The following is a 16,692-nucleotide window of genomic DNA, read 5'->3' on the forward strand; positions in this document are numbered from 1 at the left end:
TCCCAAGACAGATCCAAATGCGTGGGAGATTGACTAGGAACCTGGTTTTGCTGTTGTGAGTAGTTCCCAAGTGTGCCTTTGTTGGCCAGGCCTGTCTGGCTTATCCAGAGCGGCCCACACTCTCCACAGCTGGCGTTCTCTATCCGGTGTGCTTTCCACACCTGTTTTGCCATTTACGTTCTTTCCACCTGAGACAGTCATCCAGTCAAAGGCTTTTGTTTTGTTTCATTTCTTTCTTCCTTTCTTTCCTCTTCTATTTCGTGGTGAAAATAAGCTTAGAAATACAAAACTTGCAAGTAAAGGAAAAGGAAGAAAAGAGTAATTCTCCCTGGCTAAAACTGGGACCTATGTGCGTGCGTGCTAAGTCGCTTCAATAGTGTCCGACTCTTTGCAACCCTATGGACTGCAGGCTCCTCTGTCCATGGGATTCTTCAGGCGAGAATACTGGAGTGAGTTGCCATTTCCTTCTCCAGGGACCTACCTAAGTATTACTTAATAGTTATGTAATATTTTGACCATTTTCTGAGCATAAATATTTACTTCATGACTTCCCAAATACTCTGATGGACTTGAAAAAACTTATTTCACTAGGCAAATATCAAGTATAACTAATTAAAATCTGGCAGAGACTAATTCATTCAAAGATACCACACTTCATCAAATCTAAGATGCCAGTGATTGTAAAATATGTCCCACCAAGAAAGAAAAAAGTTTCCAGCTGAACTAATAACACAATGATGCATTTCAGCCATCAAATTTAAGATGCTTCCCAATTCAGAGATTTTAAAATAGAAGTTTGCATCTTAAAAAATATAAAATATGAGTATAACCATTTGAAAATAGGGTGTTGAGAGGTAAGAACTAGAAAGTGAGCATGGGCAGTGGTAATCCCAGAAGCAGCAGGGGACTGGGTCTTCCCCTGCTCCCCAAGAATCCACATGGCACCATGTCTGTCATCCACAGACGTAGTGTGGTGTGATGGGTAAGAGCACAGGGCGTCTAGGAAGGTGGCATGTGCTCTGGTTTCAGCCATTCACTGGCAAGAATCCCTGGGTACATGACCTACCATTTGTAATTAAGTTTCTCACCTGTAAAATACGGGTGATAATTACTGTGAGGGTTAGAGCTGACAGTGAAGTTCTTCAAACAGTACCTAGCAACAGCAAACACTAAGTAAACACTGGCTATTATTCCTCCAAATTCATGTACTTCAGTCGCTCAGTCATGTCTCTTTGCAACCCCGTGGACTGCAGCACGCCAGGCTTCCCTGTCCATCACCAACTCCTGGAGCTTGCTCAAACTCATGTCCATCAAGTCAGTGATGCCATCCAACCACCTCATCTTCTGTCGTCCCCTTCTCCTCCTACTTTCAATCTTTCCCAGCATCGAGGTCTTTTCAAATGAGTCAGTTCTTCACATCAGGTGGCCAAAGTATTAGAGTTTCAGCATCAGTCCTTTCAATGAATATTCAGGACTGATTTCCTTTAGAATTGACTGGTTTGATCTTGCAGTTCAAGGGACTCTCAAGAGTCTTCTCCAACACCACAGTTCAAAAGCATCAATTCTTTGGTGCTCAGCTTTCTTTATGGTCCAACTCTCACATTCATACATCACTACTGGAAAAACCATAGCTTTGACTAGACAGACCTTTGTTGGCAAAGTAACGTCTCTGCTTTTTAATATGCTGTCTGGTTGGGCATGGCTTTTCTTCCAAGGAGCAAGCGTCTTTTAATTTCATGGCTGCAGTCACCATCCGTAGGGATTTGGGAGCCCCCAAAAATAAAGCCTCTCACTGTTTCCATTGTTTCCCTTTCTATTTGCCATGATGTGATGGGACCAGATGTTATGATCTTAGTTTTCTGAATGTTGAGTTTTAAGCCAACTTATTCACTCTCCTCTTTCACTTTCATCAATAGGCTATTTAGTTCTTCTTTGCTTTCTGCCCAAAGGGTGGTGTCATCTGTGTATCCGAGGTTATTGATATTTCTTCCAGCAACCTTGATTCCAGCTTATGCTTCATGCAGCCTGGCATTTCGCATGATGTACTCTGCATATAAGTTAAATAAGCAGGGTGACAATATATAGCCTTGACATACTCCTTCCCCAATTTGGAACAAGTTTGTTGTTCCATGTCCAATTTAACTGTTACTTCTTGACCTGCATACAGACTTCTCAGGAGGCGGGTCAGGTGATCTGGTATTCCTATCTCTTTAAGAATTTTCCACAATTTGTTGGGATCCATATAGTCAAAGGCTTTGGCGTAGTCAGTAAAGCAGAAGTAGATATTTTTCTGGAACTCCCTTGCTTTTTCAATGATCCACCAGATGTTGGTTCCTCGGCCTTTTCTAAATCCAGCTTGAACATCTGAAAGTTCACAGTTCACATACTGTTGAAGCCTGGCTTGGAGAATTTTAAGCATTACTTTGCTAGCATGTGAGATGAGTGCAATTGTGCAGTCATGAATTCCTTATTGCCAAATTCAGACTCAAATTGAAGAAAGTAGGGAAAACCACTAGACCATTCAGATATGACCTAAATCAAATCCCTTACGATTATACAGTGAAAGTGACAAATAGATTCACAGGATTAGATCTGATAGAGTGCCTGAAGAACTATGGACAGAGGTTCATAACATTGTATAGGAGGTAGGAATCAAGACCATCCCCAAGAAAAAGAAATGCAAAAAGGCAAAATGGTTGTCTGGGGAGGCCTTACAAATAGCTGAGAAAGAGAAGTGAAAGGCAGAGGAGAAAAGGAAAGATATACCCATTTGAATGCAGAGTTCCAAAGAGATAAGAAACCCTTCCTCAGCATTCAGTGCAAAGAGAGGAAAACAGTAGAATGGGAAAGACTAGAGATCTCTTCAAGAAAATTAGAGATACTAAGGGAACATTTCATGCAAAGATGAGCACAATAAAGGACAGGAATGGTTTGGACCTAACAGAAGAGGTGGCAAGAATACACAGAAGAAGTATACAAAAAAGATCTTTACGACCCAGATAATCATGATGGTGTGATCACTCACCTAGAGCCAGACATCCTGGAATGCAAAGTTAAGTGGGCCTTAGGAAGCCTCATATGAACAAAGCTAGTGGAGGTGATGGAATTCCAGCTGAGCTATTTCAAATCCTAAAAGATGATGCTGTGAAAGTGCTGCACTCAATATGCCAGCAAATTTGGAAAACTCAGCAGTGGCCACAGGACCGGAAAAGGTCAGTTTTCATTCCAATCCCAAAGAAAGGCAATGCCAAAGAATGTTCAAACTACCACACAATTGTACTCATCTCACACGCTAGCATATACTTATTTTTACAGAATAAATGTGTTTATGAAAGGCTTGTAGAAATATTTTAAAAGAAATATCACTCTAGTTTCTCTCTGTTTAAAATGTAATTTAGGAAAGAAATGTAATATGAAGAATTTTGTAGTTGTGATTTTTAAAAAGGACCCTTCCCTTACTCCTCAGTTAATCTGGATGCATAGATGAACATCAGTCAGCTCTGATTCAGTTACCCATATGGGAGTATTTAGGATTGCTTGGTCATGTCTGGATAATAAAATGTCAAGCTGCAATTGTACATGCCAATATGTCAAATTCATCTTTTCCTGTTTACATGTCCTGTCATTGCAACTGTCTAATTCACCTGTCTCCAAGATATGTGATACTTGACTTCACTCCAACTTCGTACTTTTTAAAAGACTTAAATATGCTTGTGTTTAGGTGGAATGCAAGATTATAACTACATCTGGGCCCAGTGTTTTGAAATTACGTTGGAGCTGTCATGCTGTAAATACCCTCGCAAGGAGAAGCTTCCAAGCTTCTGGAAGGATAACAAAGATTCGCTGATTGAATATATAAAACAGGTGCACATAGGTTTGTAAGATTTTATTATTAATTCCTATTAACATAAAATATAGCATCTGGCAAAACCTTTGGGTTGAGAAAATGCAAGCCCCTATTTCTGTTTTCTGGGTCCAGCCTCATTTTTAGCACCAAAACTAACGGTTCAGAATTCTCTCTGCATGAGCATCTGCAGCATATGAAAAATGCAGCACCCATCAGCTCATATAAGAGAGAGCATGGTGTGTGTTACTTTAATATGGGGGTGTAAAATCCAGGGTACTTCTAGTTTTACATGTTGAATGACCTGGAAATCTGGCAAAAGATCAATAAAACAGGCTGTAACTGTGTTACATCATCGCCCATTTAGAAAGAAGACAAGTTTGCTTGTCATTTGCCATTCACTACCACAGACCCAGAGAATGTTGGACATGCCATTTTACATTTTTTTCTAGAACTGGGTGGTGACTTAGCACCATTAGCTTCAACCCCTCCCACCTCTCAACTGTGCCAAATGACCAGGCACTGGGAGTCTTTGCAGCCTGTTTTTTTTTGATGCCTGTCTGACCTTTATGACAGATGAGTGGACAGTGTGACAAGAGCAGTCATTCTCAGACATGTGCAACTGACTCACCAGGAGGGTTTGTTAAAACGTGGATTGCCAGGCCCATCCTCAGAGTTTCTGATTTAGTGGGTCTGGAATGATTGACATCTTCCCTGGTGATGCAGACGCTGCAGGTCCAGGGACTACTCTTTGAAAACCATTGCATGAGAATAGCACATTGCTTGTGGTGATGGTGGAACCTTGGGCAGGGTGTGGAAGGCTCTTCTGCATTGCCCATGTTATTCTTCTCCATTCAGAACGGTTGGGGGAAGCAAGGCGTCAAGAATTGGAGTAGTGATTATGAAGCCAAGTGGTGTGTGTGTGTGTGTTGAAGTTTTCATCATGGACCTATTGCAGAATTGCAGAATTCCTGGATTTTCTGCATGCTTCACACCAAAGTTTCCCACCTGCTGCAAAGAGATGGTGTAGTTGAGGGTTACAGGGCTGAGTGCAGGGACAATTAGAAGCTTCTCTTGGCCATTCATCCCGAATATAGATATTTCTTCCCCCTTTCATACTTGACCCCCAACCTCTTGCCATCCAAAAACACAAGTACAGAAAGATTATGTATTTTTAAAATATTTATTTTTATTTATTTGGCTGCACCAGGTCTTAGTTGTGGCATGCAGGATCTTTAGTTGCGGCATGCGAACTCTTGTGCGCATGTGGGATCTAGGCCCCCTGCCTTGGGAGCACAGAGTCTTAGCCACTGGACCACCCAGGAAGTTCCCAGAAATATGATTTTTTAATTGGCAGGACTGCGTCTAACTGGCTGAGACATTAATGGAGTAGGTTGATGGGGGTTATTACAAAATGTAGTATTACCAGCATCTTAGTGTACTTTAACCAGCATCTTAATAATTTTTATTGAGCTTATTATTGGGTCTTTTTCCCTTTTCATTATGTCACCAGACTCTGTTCTGGTGTTTCTCCTTTTGACTTTCTTCACAAGGCACATTTCTACTTTGGCTGTAGCTTCTACCTATACCAATCTTTTAGTGTAAACTCTAAAAATTCCTCCTTTAGAAGAATAAAACTGGGAATGCAACGGAACACAAAATACACTCTATGAATTTCAGACTAGTTGGAAAAGTTAGGGTACTACTGGGCACTGAGTTAAGGTGGGCTCTGAAATATAATGCTGAAATAATATTGTCAGTGAAGGAGCTTTGTAAACTGTTAGAAAACATACAAATTATGGCCTAAGTGTTGTTATTAATTTAAAGCATTTACAAGTCCAATTAACTAGATTTTATAAAGAATATTCATCTCTCTGCGTGTCCCTATAATCAGATGTGCACAGTTCACTTAAACCGTATGTATGAATATATATTAATACATCAGCACTGCCCCCTTGTGGTTTAAGACAGGGTTTTTGTTTTCCTCCCTAGTTTAATAATGAAACTCTATTTCAAAATACTGATACAGCATGGTTACTGTTACCTGATAGAGAGCTTCTCTCCATATTGGTGCCCAATGGGAAGCCAAAGAGTATGTTTGCAGATAATGGAAACAACCATTTCTTTACCGTTATTGCGCTGGTTTAAGGAAATTATTGAGGTTTGTCAAGGTGCATCACATTCATTGGTTCAGTTTCACCACTTGCTATGATGCTAAGATCTGAGATCTCCAGGTGGGTCAGAGACTCTGGTAAGTCGTCCTCGTCTGGGAAGGAAAGGCCTCTTACTCTAATGGAAGAACCTGGTCTAGAGCAGGGGTCCCCAGCCTCTCTAGTGCCTGATGATCTGAGGTGGAGCTGGTGTAGTAATAATGGAAATAAAGTGCACAGTAAATGCAATGTGCTTGACTCATACCAAAACCATCCCTCCACCCCTGGTCTGTAGAAAAGTTGTCTTCTGTGAAACCAGTCTGTGGTGACAAAAGGGTTGAGGCCCACTGGTCTAGAGGGCAGGAGCCTGGGTAAAGCCTAAGCTGTTCTGTTATCTGCCCGTGTGAAACCTCGCAAGTCACTTGTCTTGACTGTTTTTAGTCAAATGATAGCTGGGACGGACAGCATATGCCTTGCCTCACCCCAGCTTATTCTAAGGTTCTGATTGGTCATTCTTTCAATTAAATCTCACCTCCAACCTCAGTCTAAACTCAGGCTCTTTGTTGCTGCATCGTCAAGCTTAAGAGGGTTGACCAGGCTCAGGTTGAGATGAGGGTAAGGCAGACATTAAGGTGAGTCTGAATTCTAGGGACCTGGAATGTCCCAAATGTTCCCTCTCTGGGGAGAAGTAAAGAGGAGCAAGACATGACTTTATCTGCTGCTGTCTTCTCCCCTGAACTCCTTAGAGCAGAGCTGAACCCAGAGGTTAGGGGATGGCCCACGGCACCCAGAAACCTAAGCAACCTGGGCCCAAGAGAATCTGGTATGTGCTGAGTGCCAGAAGCCTGAGAGACACAGATAACACATCTGTCATGGGGTCCAAAGTCAGTGACACCTGTGCTGTGCTCATCAGGTGGGGGCATGGGAATGGACAGTCCCCCGAAAACCACCATCTCAGACTGTGCTCTGGCCAGTTCTTGCCCAGAATGTGCTTTTCATCCATGGAGTTTGATACATCCCCAAGGGATGTACATTTATTTCTCCCACTCATTTCCAGGTGTGGCCACAAAATTTGTCTCAGATTTCATTCTCCTTTGCCTATTACATGAACGTTTTTTAGAATTTTGCTTTTTGTTCCCCTGATGTCATAGTGCTGACTGTTATCTGCAAATCTTTGGATCTACTGGTCTTTTTTTTCCCCATTTTCAATTTTAACATATCAAAATAAATCATCTATTTTAGTAAAACAGTCACTTATAAGTGAAAAGTTTGGTGGTGCCTGGACAGAGTATTGAAAAGACATATAAGACCCAAAGGCAGCTGACATTTGGCTGGTGGTGCGGGGCTGTCCTCTAACAGAGATTCTGTAGTTACACATGGTCTGTGTTTGTTCAGTAACAGTGATATTCAGATATTCCCAACGTGAACTACTGTCTCTAGGTTTGGGTAAGGGATATACAGAAATGAATCTTTTAATCTTTAGAGGACATTGAATGAAAGTCAAATTTGAATATGAACACTTTAGCAACTGACCTGAATCCAAATGACTCTTCGTTTCCCCATACTTGAAGATAGGCAGACTATAGGTCCCTGGAAATCTTTCTTCAGTTTCACAGATATGGGGGGCTGTGTGCATATCTAAGGTCATCCAAAAGCACTGTTCATAGGCTGTCAAAAAATTCAGATCTGTTCTGTTAAAGCGTAGCAACCATTTCCAGCCAAGAAGAAAATGCTAACTTTTTTTTAATTTGAAGTATAATTGATTTACAATGTCTTAATTTCTGCTGTACCGCAAAGTCACTCAGTATTATATATGTATATATAACATATAGTTTTATATATTTTTCATATTCCTTTCTGACTTATCACAGGATATTATTCATAGTTCCCGGTAGGACCTTGTTGTTTATCCATTTTAGACAGCTTGCATCTGCTAATCCCCAACCCCCAGGACATCTCTCTCCCACCCCCTCCCCCTTGGCAACCACAAGACTGTTCTCTGTGTCTGTGGTCTGTACGTATATACAGCATCTTCTTTATCCATTCATCTGCCAAAGGACATTCATGTCTTGACCTTTGTGAATAGTGCTGTTAACATAGGGATACATGTATCTTTTTGAATTTTAGTTTTGTCTGGATACATGCCTGGGAGTGGGATTGCTGGATTACATAGCAATACTATTTTTTGAAGCATCTGCATACTGTTTGCCATAGAGACCGTACCAACTTACATTCCTACCAACACTGTAGGCAGGTTTCCTTTTCTCCATACCCTCTCCAGCATTTGTTATTTGTAGACTTTTTAATGATGGCCATTCTAACCAGGGTGCTGCTGCTAAGTCGCTTCATTCGTGTCCGACTCTGTGCAACCCCATAGATGGCAGCCCACCAGGCTCCCCGTCCCTGGGATTCTCCAGGCAAGAACACTGGAGTGGGTTGCCATTTCCTTCTCCAATGCATGAAAGTGAAAAGTGAAAGTGAAGTCGCTCAGTCATGTCTGACTCTTAGCGACCCCATGGACAGCAGCCTACCAGGCTCCTCCGTCCGTGGGATTTTCCAGGCAAGAGTACTGGAGTGGGGTGCCATTGCCTTTTCTGTAACCAGGGTGAGATGGTATCTAATTGTAGTTTTGATTTGTATTTCTCTAGCAATTAGCAATGTTGAGCATCTTTTTATGCCTGTTGGCCATCTGTATGTCTTTGGAGAATTGTCTAGTTCTGCCCATTTTTCTTATATTTTTGAGTTGTATGAGCTGTTTATATAGGAGGTTTAGTCACTAAGTCATGTCCGACTCTTGTGACCCCATGGACTGTAGCCTGCCAGGCTCCTCTGTCTATGGGATTCTCCAGGCAAGAATACTGGAGTGGGTTGCTATTTCCTTCTCCAGGGTATCTTCCTGACCCAGGAACTGAACCCAGGTCTCCTGCATTGCAGGCAGATTTTTTACCAACTGAGCTACAAGGGAAGCCCCGCTGTTTATATATTCTGGAGATTAATCCCTTGTCAGTTGGATCATTTGTAAATATTTTCTCCCAGTTGTCTTTTCATTTTGTTTATGATCTCCCTTGCTGCGCAAAAGCTTGTAGTTTGATTAGGTCCCATTTGTTTTTGTTTTTATTTCTATTGCCTTGGGAAACCTAAGAAAACTGCTATGATTTACATCAGAGAATGTTTTGCCTATGTTCTCTTCTAGGAGTTTTATAGTGTCATGTTTTATATTTGTCTTTAAGCCATTTTGAGTTTATTTCTGTGTATGATGTCTGTTCTAACTTCACTAATTTACAGGCAGCTCTCCAGCTTTCCCGACATCGTTAAAGAGACTGTCTTTTCTCCATTGTGTATTTCTTTTGTCTCCTTTGTTGAAGATTGACCACAGGTTGGTGGGTTTATTTCTGGGCTCTCAGTTCTGTTCCATTGATCCATATGTCTGTTTTTGTGCCAGTACCATGCTGTTTTGATTACTGTTTGCTGATTTTTTAAAAGTATCATGGAATTTTTTTCTTGGTATCTTCTGCCTTGCATCCTGAATCTTTTTAAACTTTTTATATTGGAGTATAGCCAATCAACAATGTTGTGATAGTTTCAAACATCCTGAGTCTTATTCTAGCATTATCTTAGATGTCAAAGGATGGTATAAAGTCAGTTTCAAAGATAGCTTACTTTTCTATGAGTTGGGTGGTGGTGTTTTTTTTTTTTTGGTTTTGAAGAAGATGAAAAATACAAAAGATGCCAACACACATACTGCCAGTACCACACGCTATCTTGCATAAATGCACAGATTTTCCAAGCAGTAGGAAGACTATAAGCTAGTTCAGAGGCCTAAGGAAGGAAGACCTAAGCATAGCTTCTTTCCTCACATATTCTTGCTCCTGAGGAACAAAGTTGAATTGAGATCCCAGCAATTTATGTAGTGTATCTATTCAACTTCAGACTTACATAGCTGCGGTCTTTCTATTCCTTTGTATCATTTTTCTCATCCAAATAAGAAAGAGAAGGATTAAGAAATGGATTAATATTTGTTGAGCCTCCTCTTGTATTTGATTTTCATGACAATCCTGGAAGGTATATACATATTATGCCCATTTTATAGGTGATGGAATTGAGGCTTGGGAATGTTTAGTGACTTGGGACATAATGTAAATCTCTCTTCAAAAAATGAATGCCACTGAAATTCAATGAATAAATGCAGAATCAGGTTACTAAATTATGACTGATTTTAACAGTTGAGTACTACCTAAAGATCAAAAGGATACATATGACCCTTGAACAACACATGTATGAACTGCATGAATACACTTATATGCGTGGGGTGGGGTGGGGGACTGGTTTCGTTTTTTCACTAAATATCTACTCTAGTAATACCCAATTCATGGTTGGTGGACTCTGCCAGCGCTGAGAGAGCCAACCATAAAGCTGTATGTGGATTTTCAACTGTGTGGAGGGTCGATGTCCCTAACACTTGCATTGTTCAAAGGTTAGCTCTAGTAGGAATAAGTATAAATGGAACCTATTTTTTTAAATGCAAAAGAGGAAAAAATCAAAGTGGAGGTTTACATTTGATTACATTGAAAAAAATGAGAAGGAAATATGGAATTTAGTAACTTTTATCCTTGTGGCCTCTTCTCATTTATGTCATTAAGATAACATGACTTGTCAATGAAATAGACAGACTGAGATGGGAAAATAGGATTTAAAATGAGTGGAGTCTTAAAATATATATGGCCTTTTATTAACTGTATTCTTGAAATTTCAAGGTGTCAAGAATACAGCTTGGTCTAATGTATCATTTAAGGCCTATGTTTCCTTATTGATTCTCTAACTGATCTGTTCAGTGATGAAAGTGGGGTATTAAAGTCCCCTACTATTACTGTCAATTTCTCCTTTTATGGCTGTTGGTATTTTCCTTATATATTGAGGTGGTCCTATGCTGGGTGCCTATGTATTTACAATTGTCATATCTTCTTAGGTTGATTCCTTGATCATTGTGTAGTGTCTGTCTTTGTCTCTTACAACAGTCTTTCCACCATTCTGTCTTCTGGCTTACTCATCCATCCTTCTGCCTGTTACTCCATTGATTCCTTCTAGGGTACTGTTTCATTTCATTGATTGTGATTTTTAATCTCTTTGTTCTTTAGTTCTAGGTTTTTGTTGAACATTTCTTGTATCTTCTCAATCTATGCCTCCATTCTTTTTCTGAGATCTTGGAATATCTTTTCTATCATTAATCCGAATTCTTTTTCAGATAGATTGCCTATCTCCCCTTCAATTAGTTTTTCTCCTGGCATTTTATCTTGTTCACTCATCTGGGACATAGTTCTCTGCCACTCTGTCTGACTTTCTGTGATTGCAGCTTCCATTCAACAGGCTGCAGGGTTGTAGCTCTTCTTGCTTCTGCTGTTGGCCTCCTGGTAGATGAGGCTGTTTAAGAGGCTTGTACAGGCTTCCAGGTGTGAGGGACTGATTTTTGCCCATTGGTGGGTGGATATGAGTTTTGTCCCTCTGGTGGGCAGGGCTGTGTCAGGGGGTGTGGTTAGTGGGCAGCTATGTGCTCAAGAAGACATTAAACTGTCTGCTGATGGGTGAGGCTGTATTCCTACCATTTTGATTATTTGGCCTGAGGCTTCCCAGCATTGGTGCCTACAGGCTTTTGGGCAGGGACAAGTCTTGGTGAGAAAGTGGCAGCCTTCCAGAGGGCTCGTGCCAATGAAAACTCCCCAGAACTACCACTTCCAGTGTCCCTGTCCCTGCAGTGAGCCACAGCCATCACCCCCACCTCCACGGTAGACCCTGCAATACTGGCAGGTAAGTCTGGCCCAGTCGATTATGAGGTCTTTGCTTTTTTCCTGGGTTCTGGTGCGTATGAGACCCTGTGCATGCCTGCCAATAATGGAATTTTTGTTTCCCCTAGTTTTGTGGAATTCCTGCTATCAAACCCCACTGGCCTTGAAAGCTATATTCTCTAGGGACGACTCCTTCCCATTGCCCAACTCCCAGGCTGGGAAGCCTGATACGGAGCTCAGAACTTTCAATCCTATAGAACTTCTGTGGTATAATTATTTTTCAGCCTATGGGTCACCCACCCAACATGTATGGGATTTGGTTTCATCAGGATTGTACCTCCCATCTGCTGTCTTGTTGTGGCTTCTTCCTTTTCTTTGAAGGTAGGGTATCTCTTTTGGTAGATTCCAGGGTTTTTTTTTTGTCAGTGGTGTTTCCATAAGAGGTGAGCTTGTCCTTCTACTCCACCATCTTGTCACCTAATAACAGTGAATTTAAATGTGCAGCTCTAAAGGTCAGAAGTTCAATACCAGTCTCGCTGGGCTTAAAGTCCAGGTGTCAGCAGGACTGGTTCCTTCCAGAGACTCTTGAAACATATAGCTTTGAAAATGAGAGGGCATGCATACATGAGACCCACAAAGCTATAGCAAACTGAGAAACGGTTCTTCAAGGAATCACACAGACTTACCTGGCTATCCCCCAGGACCTAGTGCTAAGGCAGCTGATGGAAAAGTGCCCAGCCTTTCTGTGAAAGAAGCCTAGTTGCCTGTCTGAAAGCTTCAGCCTGAGGGGCAGTCATTTCATTTAACGCATATCTAGGGGTCAGCTGAAATACTCTCCGAAGATGGAGGCTGCCATCTCTGCCCTGTCCCTCCACCTCCCTGCAGGATCCCAGTGTCTCCTGGAAAGGAGTTTGTGCACTTGTCTGGTGCCCTGTTTTCTACAGTTGCCACCCCTTCATTTCCTGGTTCTGTTTGACCAGCACGGCTTTTGTTCATGGATCCCACGGGACGGTAACAAACAGAAAAGGAATTCTTAACCAGCTGTACCCAGGACACAGTGGGAGAGGCAGCAGTGAAAAACAAAAACAGTCTTTTGGAGAAAGAGGACCATTAGTTTATCTTCATAGTTGTGGCTTAAGGAGCAGGCTTCTAATTAAATTTACATCTAGTGGCTGACTACAATCATCTCTAGATGTCACTAGGCACCATCTTCACTCTCAACTTGTCTTCAAGAAAGGAGCTTGTATACCTTTCTAGCCCCTTGGCTTTTGTGGCTACTACCCAGAGAACACTTTCTTTCCTGGCCTGATTCTCACGAGTTCAAAGAGATGATATCAAACAAAGAAATGGTTCTTAACTGGCTGTCACCCCAGGGCTCAGTGCAAAGGCAATAGACAGAAACACTCATCTCCCAGCCTTCCCCGAAAGAGATATATTTGTATACCTTCAAAGCTGCTGTCTGAGGGTTTGGCTTCCAGTACACCTGAATCTTTGTGCAAAATATTCCCCTTTGAGACACTAACAGGCCTTGGCACACCCTCAACTATGGGAGTCATTAAGACTAAAGTAAGCAGCTTGGGTAATCACAAAGATAGGAGACAAAACCCAGAGCTGGGGTAGGGTTGAATAGTAAGTTCATCTCTTACATGAACCCACTCCTTCAAGACTGGGAGCGATGGTTGTTTTATCTAATACATATAAACCAACACAGTGTCAGCACAGAGGACTACATTCCAAATCAAAGAACAAGATAAAACCCCAGAAAACAGCTTAATGAAATAGAGGTAAGTGATGTACATGATAGAGTTCAAAACAGTGGTCATAAAGATGCTCCCTGAGTTCAGCATGAACAAAATAATTTCAACAGAAAGAAAATATAAGAAAGTACCAAATAGAAGTCATGGAGCTGAAAAATACAGTGGAGGGGTTCAACAACACACGAGATGAGATGGGAGAAAGGAAAGTAAATCCAAGGACAGGCCAATGGAATTCATCCAATCATAGCAGCGAAAAGAAAAAGAATGAAAAAGAGTGAAGACGGCCTAAAGAACTTATGGGACAACATCAAGCAGGCCAACATTTACATTACAGGAGTCCCAGAAGGTGCAGAAACAGAAAACTTACTTGAAGGAAAAAAAGGCTGAAAAGTTCCCTAACCTGGAACTTCCTAGAAGGAAGCAGACATCCAGATCAAGGAAGCCTGGAGAATTCCAAATAAACCAAAAGAGACCCACATCAAGACATATTGTAATTAATATGTCAAAAGTTAAAGACAAATAAGAGATATCACCTTACCCCTGTTAGAATGGCTGTTGTCAAAGGACAAGAAGTAACAAGTGTTGGCAGGGATGTGGAGAAAAGAGAACCCTTCTGCACTATTGACAGGAATGTAAATTGGTGCAGCACTATGGAAACAGTATGGAGCTTCTAACGAAAACTAGAAACAGAACTACTATATGATCCAGTAATTCTACTTAAGGGTATTTATCCAAAAGAAATGGAAGCAACTTAATCAGATGGATAGATAGATACAGAAAATGTGGTATGTTTAAATAAGTCCTGGGGAGGTAGTGTACAGCAAGCATGGTAAATATAGTTAATACTGTATTGTATACTTGAAATTTGCTAAGAAAGTAAAATAAAAGTTATCATCACGCAAAAAAGGTGTAACTATGTTAACTGAGCATATTTTGGTGAATATTTCACAGTACATACATTTAGCCATGTTGTATACCTAAAGCTAATATGTTTTTATTATATCTTCAATTTTTAAAAAAAGTTTACCATCCCTTCTCAAATACTCTATTAACTCAGAATAGCTAATACATATTGGGCTTATTTTTCTAAACAATTATAAGAATTTTTTTTTTCTTACGCCATAAAATGTGGTATTAACACTTAATTCTTTTTCTGTCTTGCAGGTGTAAAGGGCCAAGTGTTTGATCAGAATGAGACTCCATTATCCAATGTAACTGTAGAAGTCCAAGACAGAAAACATATCTGCCCCTATAGAACCAACAAATTTGGAGAGTATTACCTCCTCCTCTTGCCTGGATCCTATGTAATAGAGGTAAGAATACAATGCTAGTTACTGTTATCAAAATACTATAGAACTCAATACTTACTCACCTAGAAAGAATCTAAAATAAGTCTGGAATATGGAAAAGGAGATACATCAGGACAGAATAAAAAGTCAATGTCAGATTTGCATCTGTCAGAGGGAGTGGGTAAAGTGGCAATAGTAAAAACAAACTCAAAATCATGTTTTCTCCCCAACTGGAAATTTTTAAAATAGAAGCCAAATCACATTTCTCATGATAAAAAATGGAAAAAACCCTATAGAAACAACCAACATAGTCAAAGTTCTTCCAAGGTTCATGAAATACCAGTTTAACACCTATTCTCTGAACCATAATTTCTACTATTAAAAAACTGACTGGGACACAAGTTCCTTAGAATTCATTACAAATAAAATTTGATCCACAAAGTCTACCAGTATATTAAGTGACACATATTTTTGCAGCCTTCTCATAAGCAGATGAAGGTCAGTTTTTCAATCAATCCAAGTAAAATTCCAGATTTTAATTCTATTTAGATGAATGTTTCTGAGGCTTTTCTTCTGTAAGGATACATGGCCTAGTTTGAAGCTGAGTGGGTTTATGCAAATGAACTAAATGAATAAGTAGCTGATTTAGTAGGCCAGATTGTGCCTCTTCCTTTCTGATGTGGCTTCCTCTAGAATGTCAAGTTATATCTAGTTTGTTTAATGGGTCTAATGCCAGCCATAGCATACATTCCATACAGAGCTATTCCTGAGAAGGTGGTCATTTATTCTGTAGTAAAAACTGGCTTTGTAGTTACTTTGTCTTTAGGACATTAAAAAAGGCATGATTTTCAGTTCGTACAATTCTGTAGGATTAGAAACTCCCACTCCAGAAAGTGAAAGTGAAGTCACTCAGTCGTGTCTGACTCTTTGCGACCCCGTGGACTGTAGCCCACCAGGCTTCTCCATCCATGGGATTCTCCAGGCAAGAATACTGGAGTGGGTTGCCATTTCCTTCTCCAGGGAATCTTCCCGATCCAGGGGTTATTCCCAAAGTGCCCAGCACACTTGGAGTGAGGTACTCATCCTTTTCTTGAGTGTCTCTCCTCCTACTGAGGAGATAAACAGAACTGGAAAGACCCAACTTAGTATGAATCTTTGCCTAAAAAAGGCCCTTTTTTTCCTGGGACATTTTCATTGTATGGGAAAAAAAGGGTTTTCCTTGTGGTGAATCTAAATTGTTTTTATGCAGTCCCATAAATAAGCCACATCTTGCATATATGTATATGTATAACAAATTCACTTTGCTGTTCACCTAAAACAAAAAACTTGTAAATCTAACTGTACTCTAATAAAATTTAAAGTTATAAATTGTTGATTTCCAATTAGTTAGACTAACGCAGCACAAATCAGCTTTAGTCTAGGACAAAAGGGAAAGGTAAGACTGTGGAAGCTGAGATGAATAACTAAATACAGGCTGGTTAGTGGTCATGTAAATGTTATTCCCCATTCTCTTCTCCCGCTACCATATATAATGAAAGCATTTCTCAGTAAAAACAGTCCATAGTTTAGCGTTTGTCATTATTTTCTTGATCATTTCCTCCACCAAAAAGAGAAATCTAGCTGAAGATTCAGATTTGTGGACAAAACCAAGTAAAACCAAAGCTTTTTAAGGAAGCAATAACATTTATATATATATATATATACACACACACACACACACACACACAGAAATATATAAAATCAGTTGCAGGAAAATGGAATAAATTGAGAAAAGATTTCCACGTAAATAATCTAGATTCCGAATCAGGATAGCAAGTAGAGATTGGGACAAAGAGAAACAGTCAACTCTTTTACCTTTGCAATCCATGATAA

At 40.4% G+C, this 16,692-nt stretch overlaps 1 protein-coding gene across 2 annotated transcripts in view; it reads left to right on the top strand.

Moving 5' to 3' along the window:
• CPM (carboxypeptidase M) overlaps nucleotides 1-16,692 on the top strand; it is a 73,634-nt gene that overhangs the window by 56,407 nt on the left and 535 nt on the right. The window contains exons 6-7 of one of the 2 annotated variants that reach the window (XM_068971281.1): nucleotides 3,722-3,874; nucleotides 14,696-14,844. In XM_068971281.1, the coding sequence (XP_068827382.1) occupies nucleotides 3,722-3,874; nucleotides 14,696-14,844 (302 nt within the window). The remainder of the gene's footprint in view (nucleotides 1-3,721; nucleotides 3,875-14,695; nucleotides 14,845-16,692) is intronic. The other variant, XM_068971282.1, reaches the window with a different exon arrangement.

This window comes from Capricornis sumatraensis, chromosome 4 (genome assembly GCF_032405125.1).
Source record: "Capricornis sumatraensis isolate serow.1 chromosome 4, serow.2, whole genome shotgun sequence".
NCBI classification, from domain to species: Eukaryota; Metazoa; Chordata; class Mammalia; order Artiodactyla; family Bovidae; genus Capricornis; species Capricornis sumatraensis.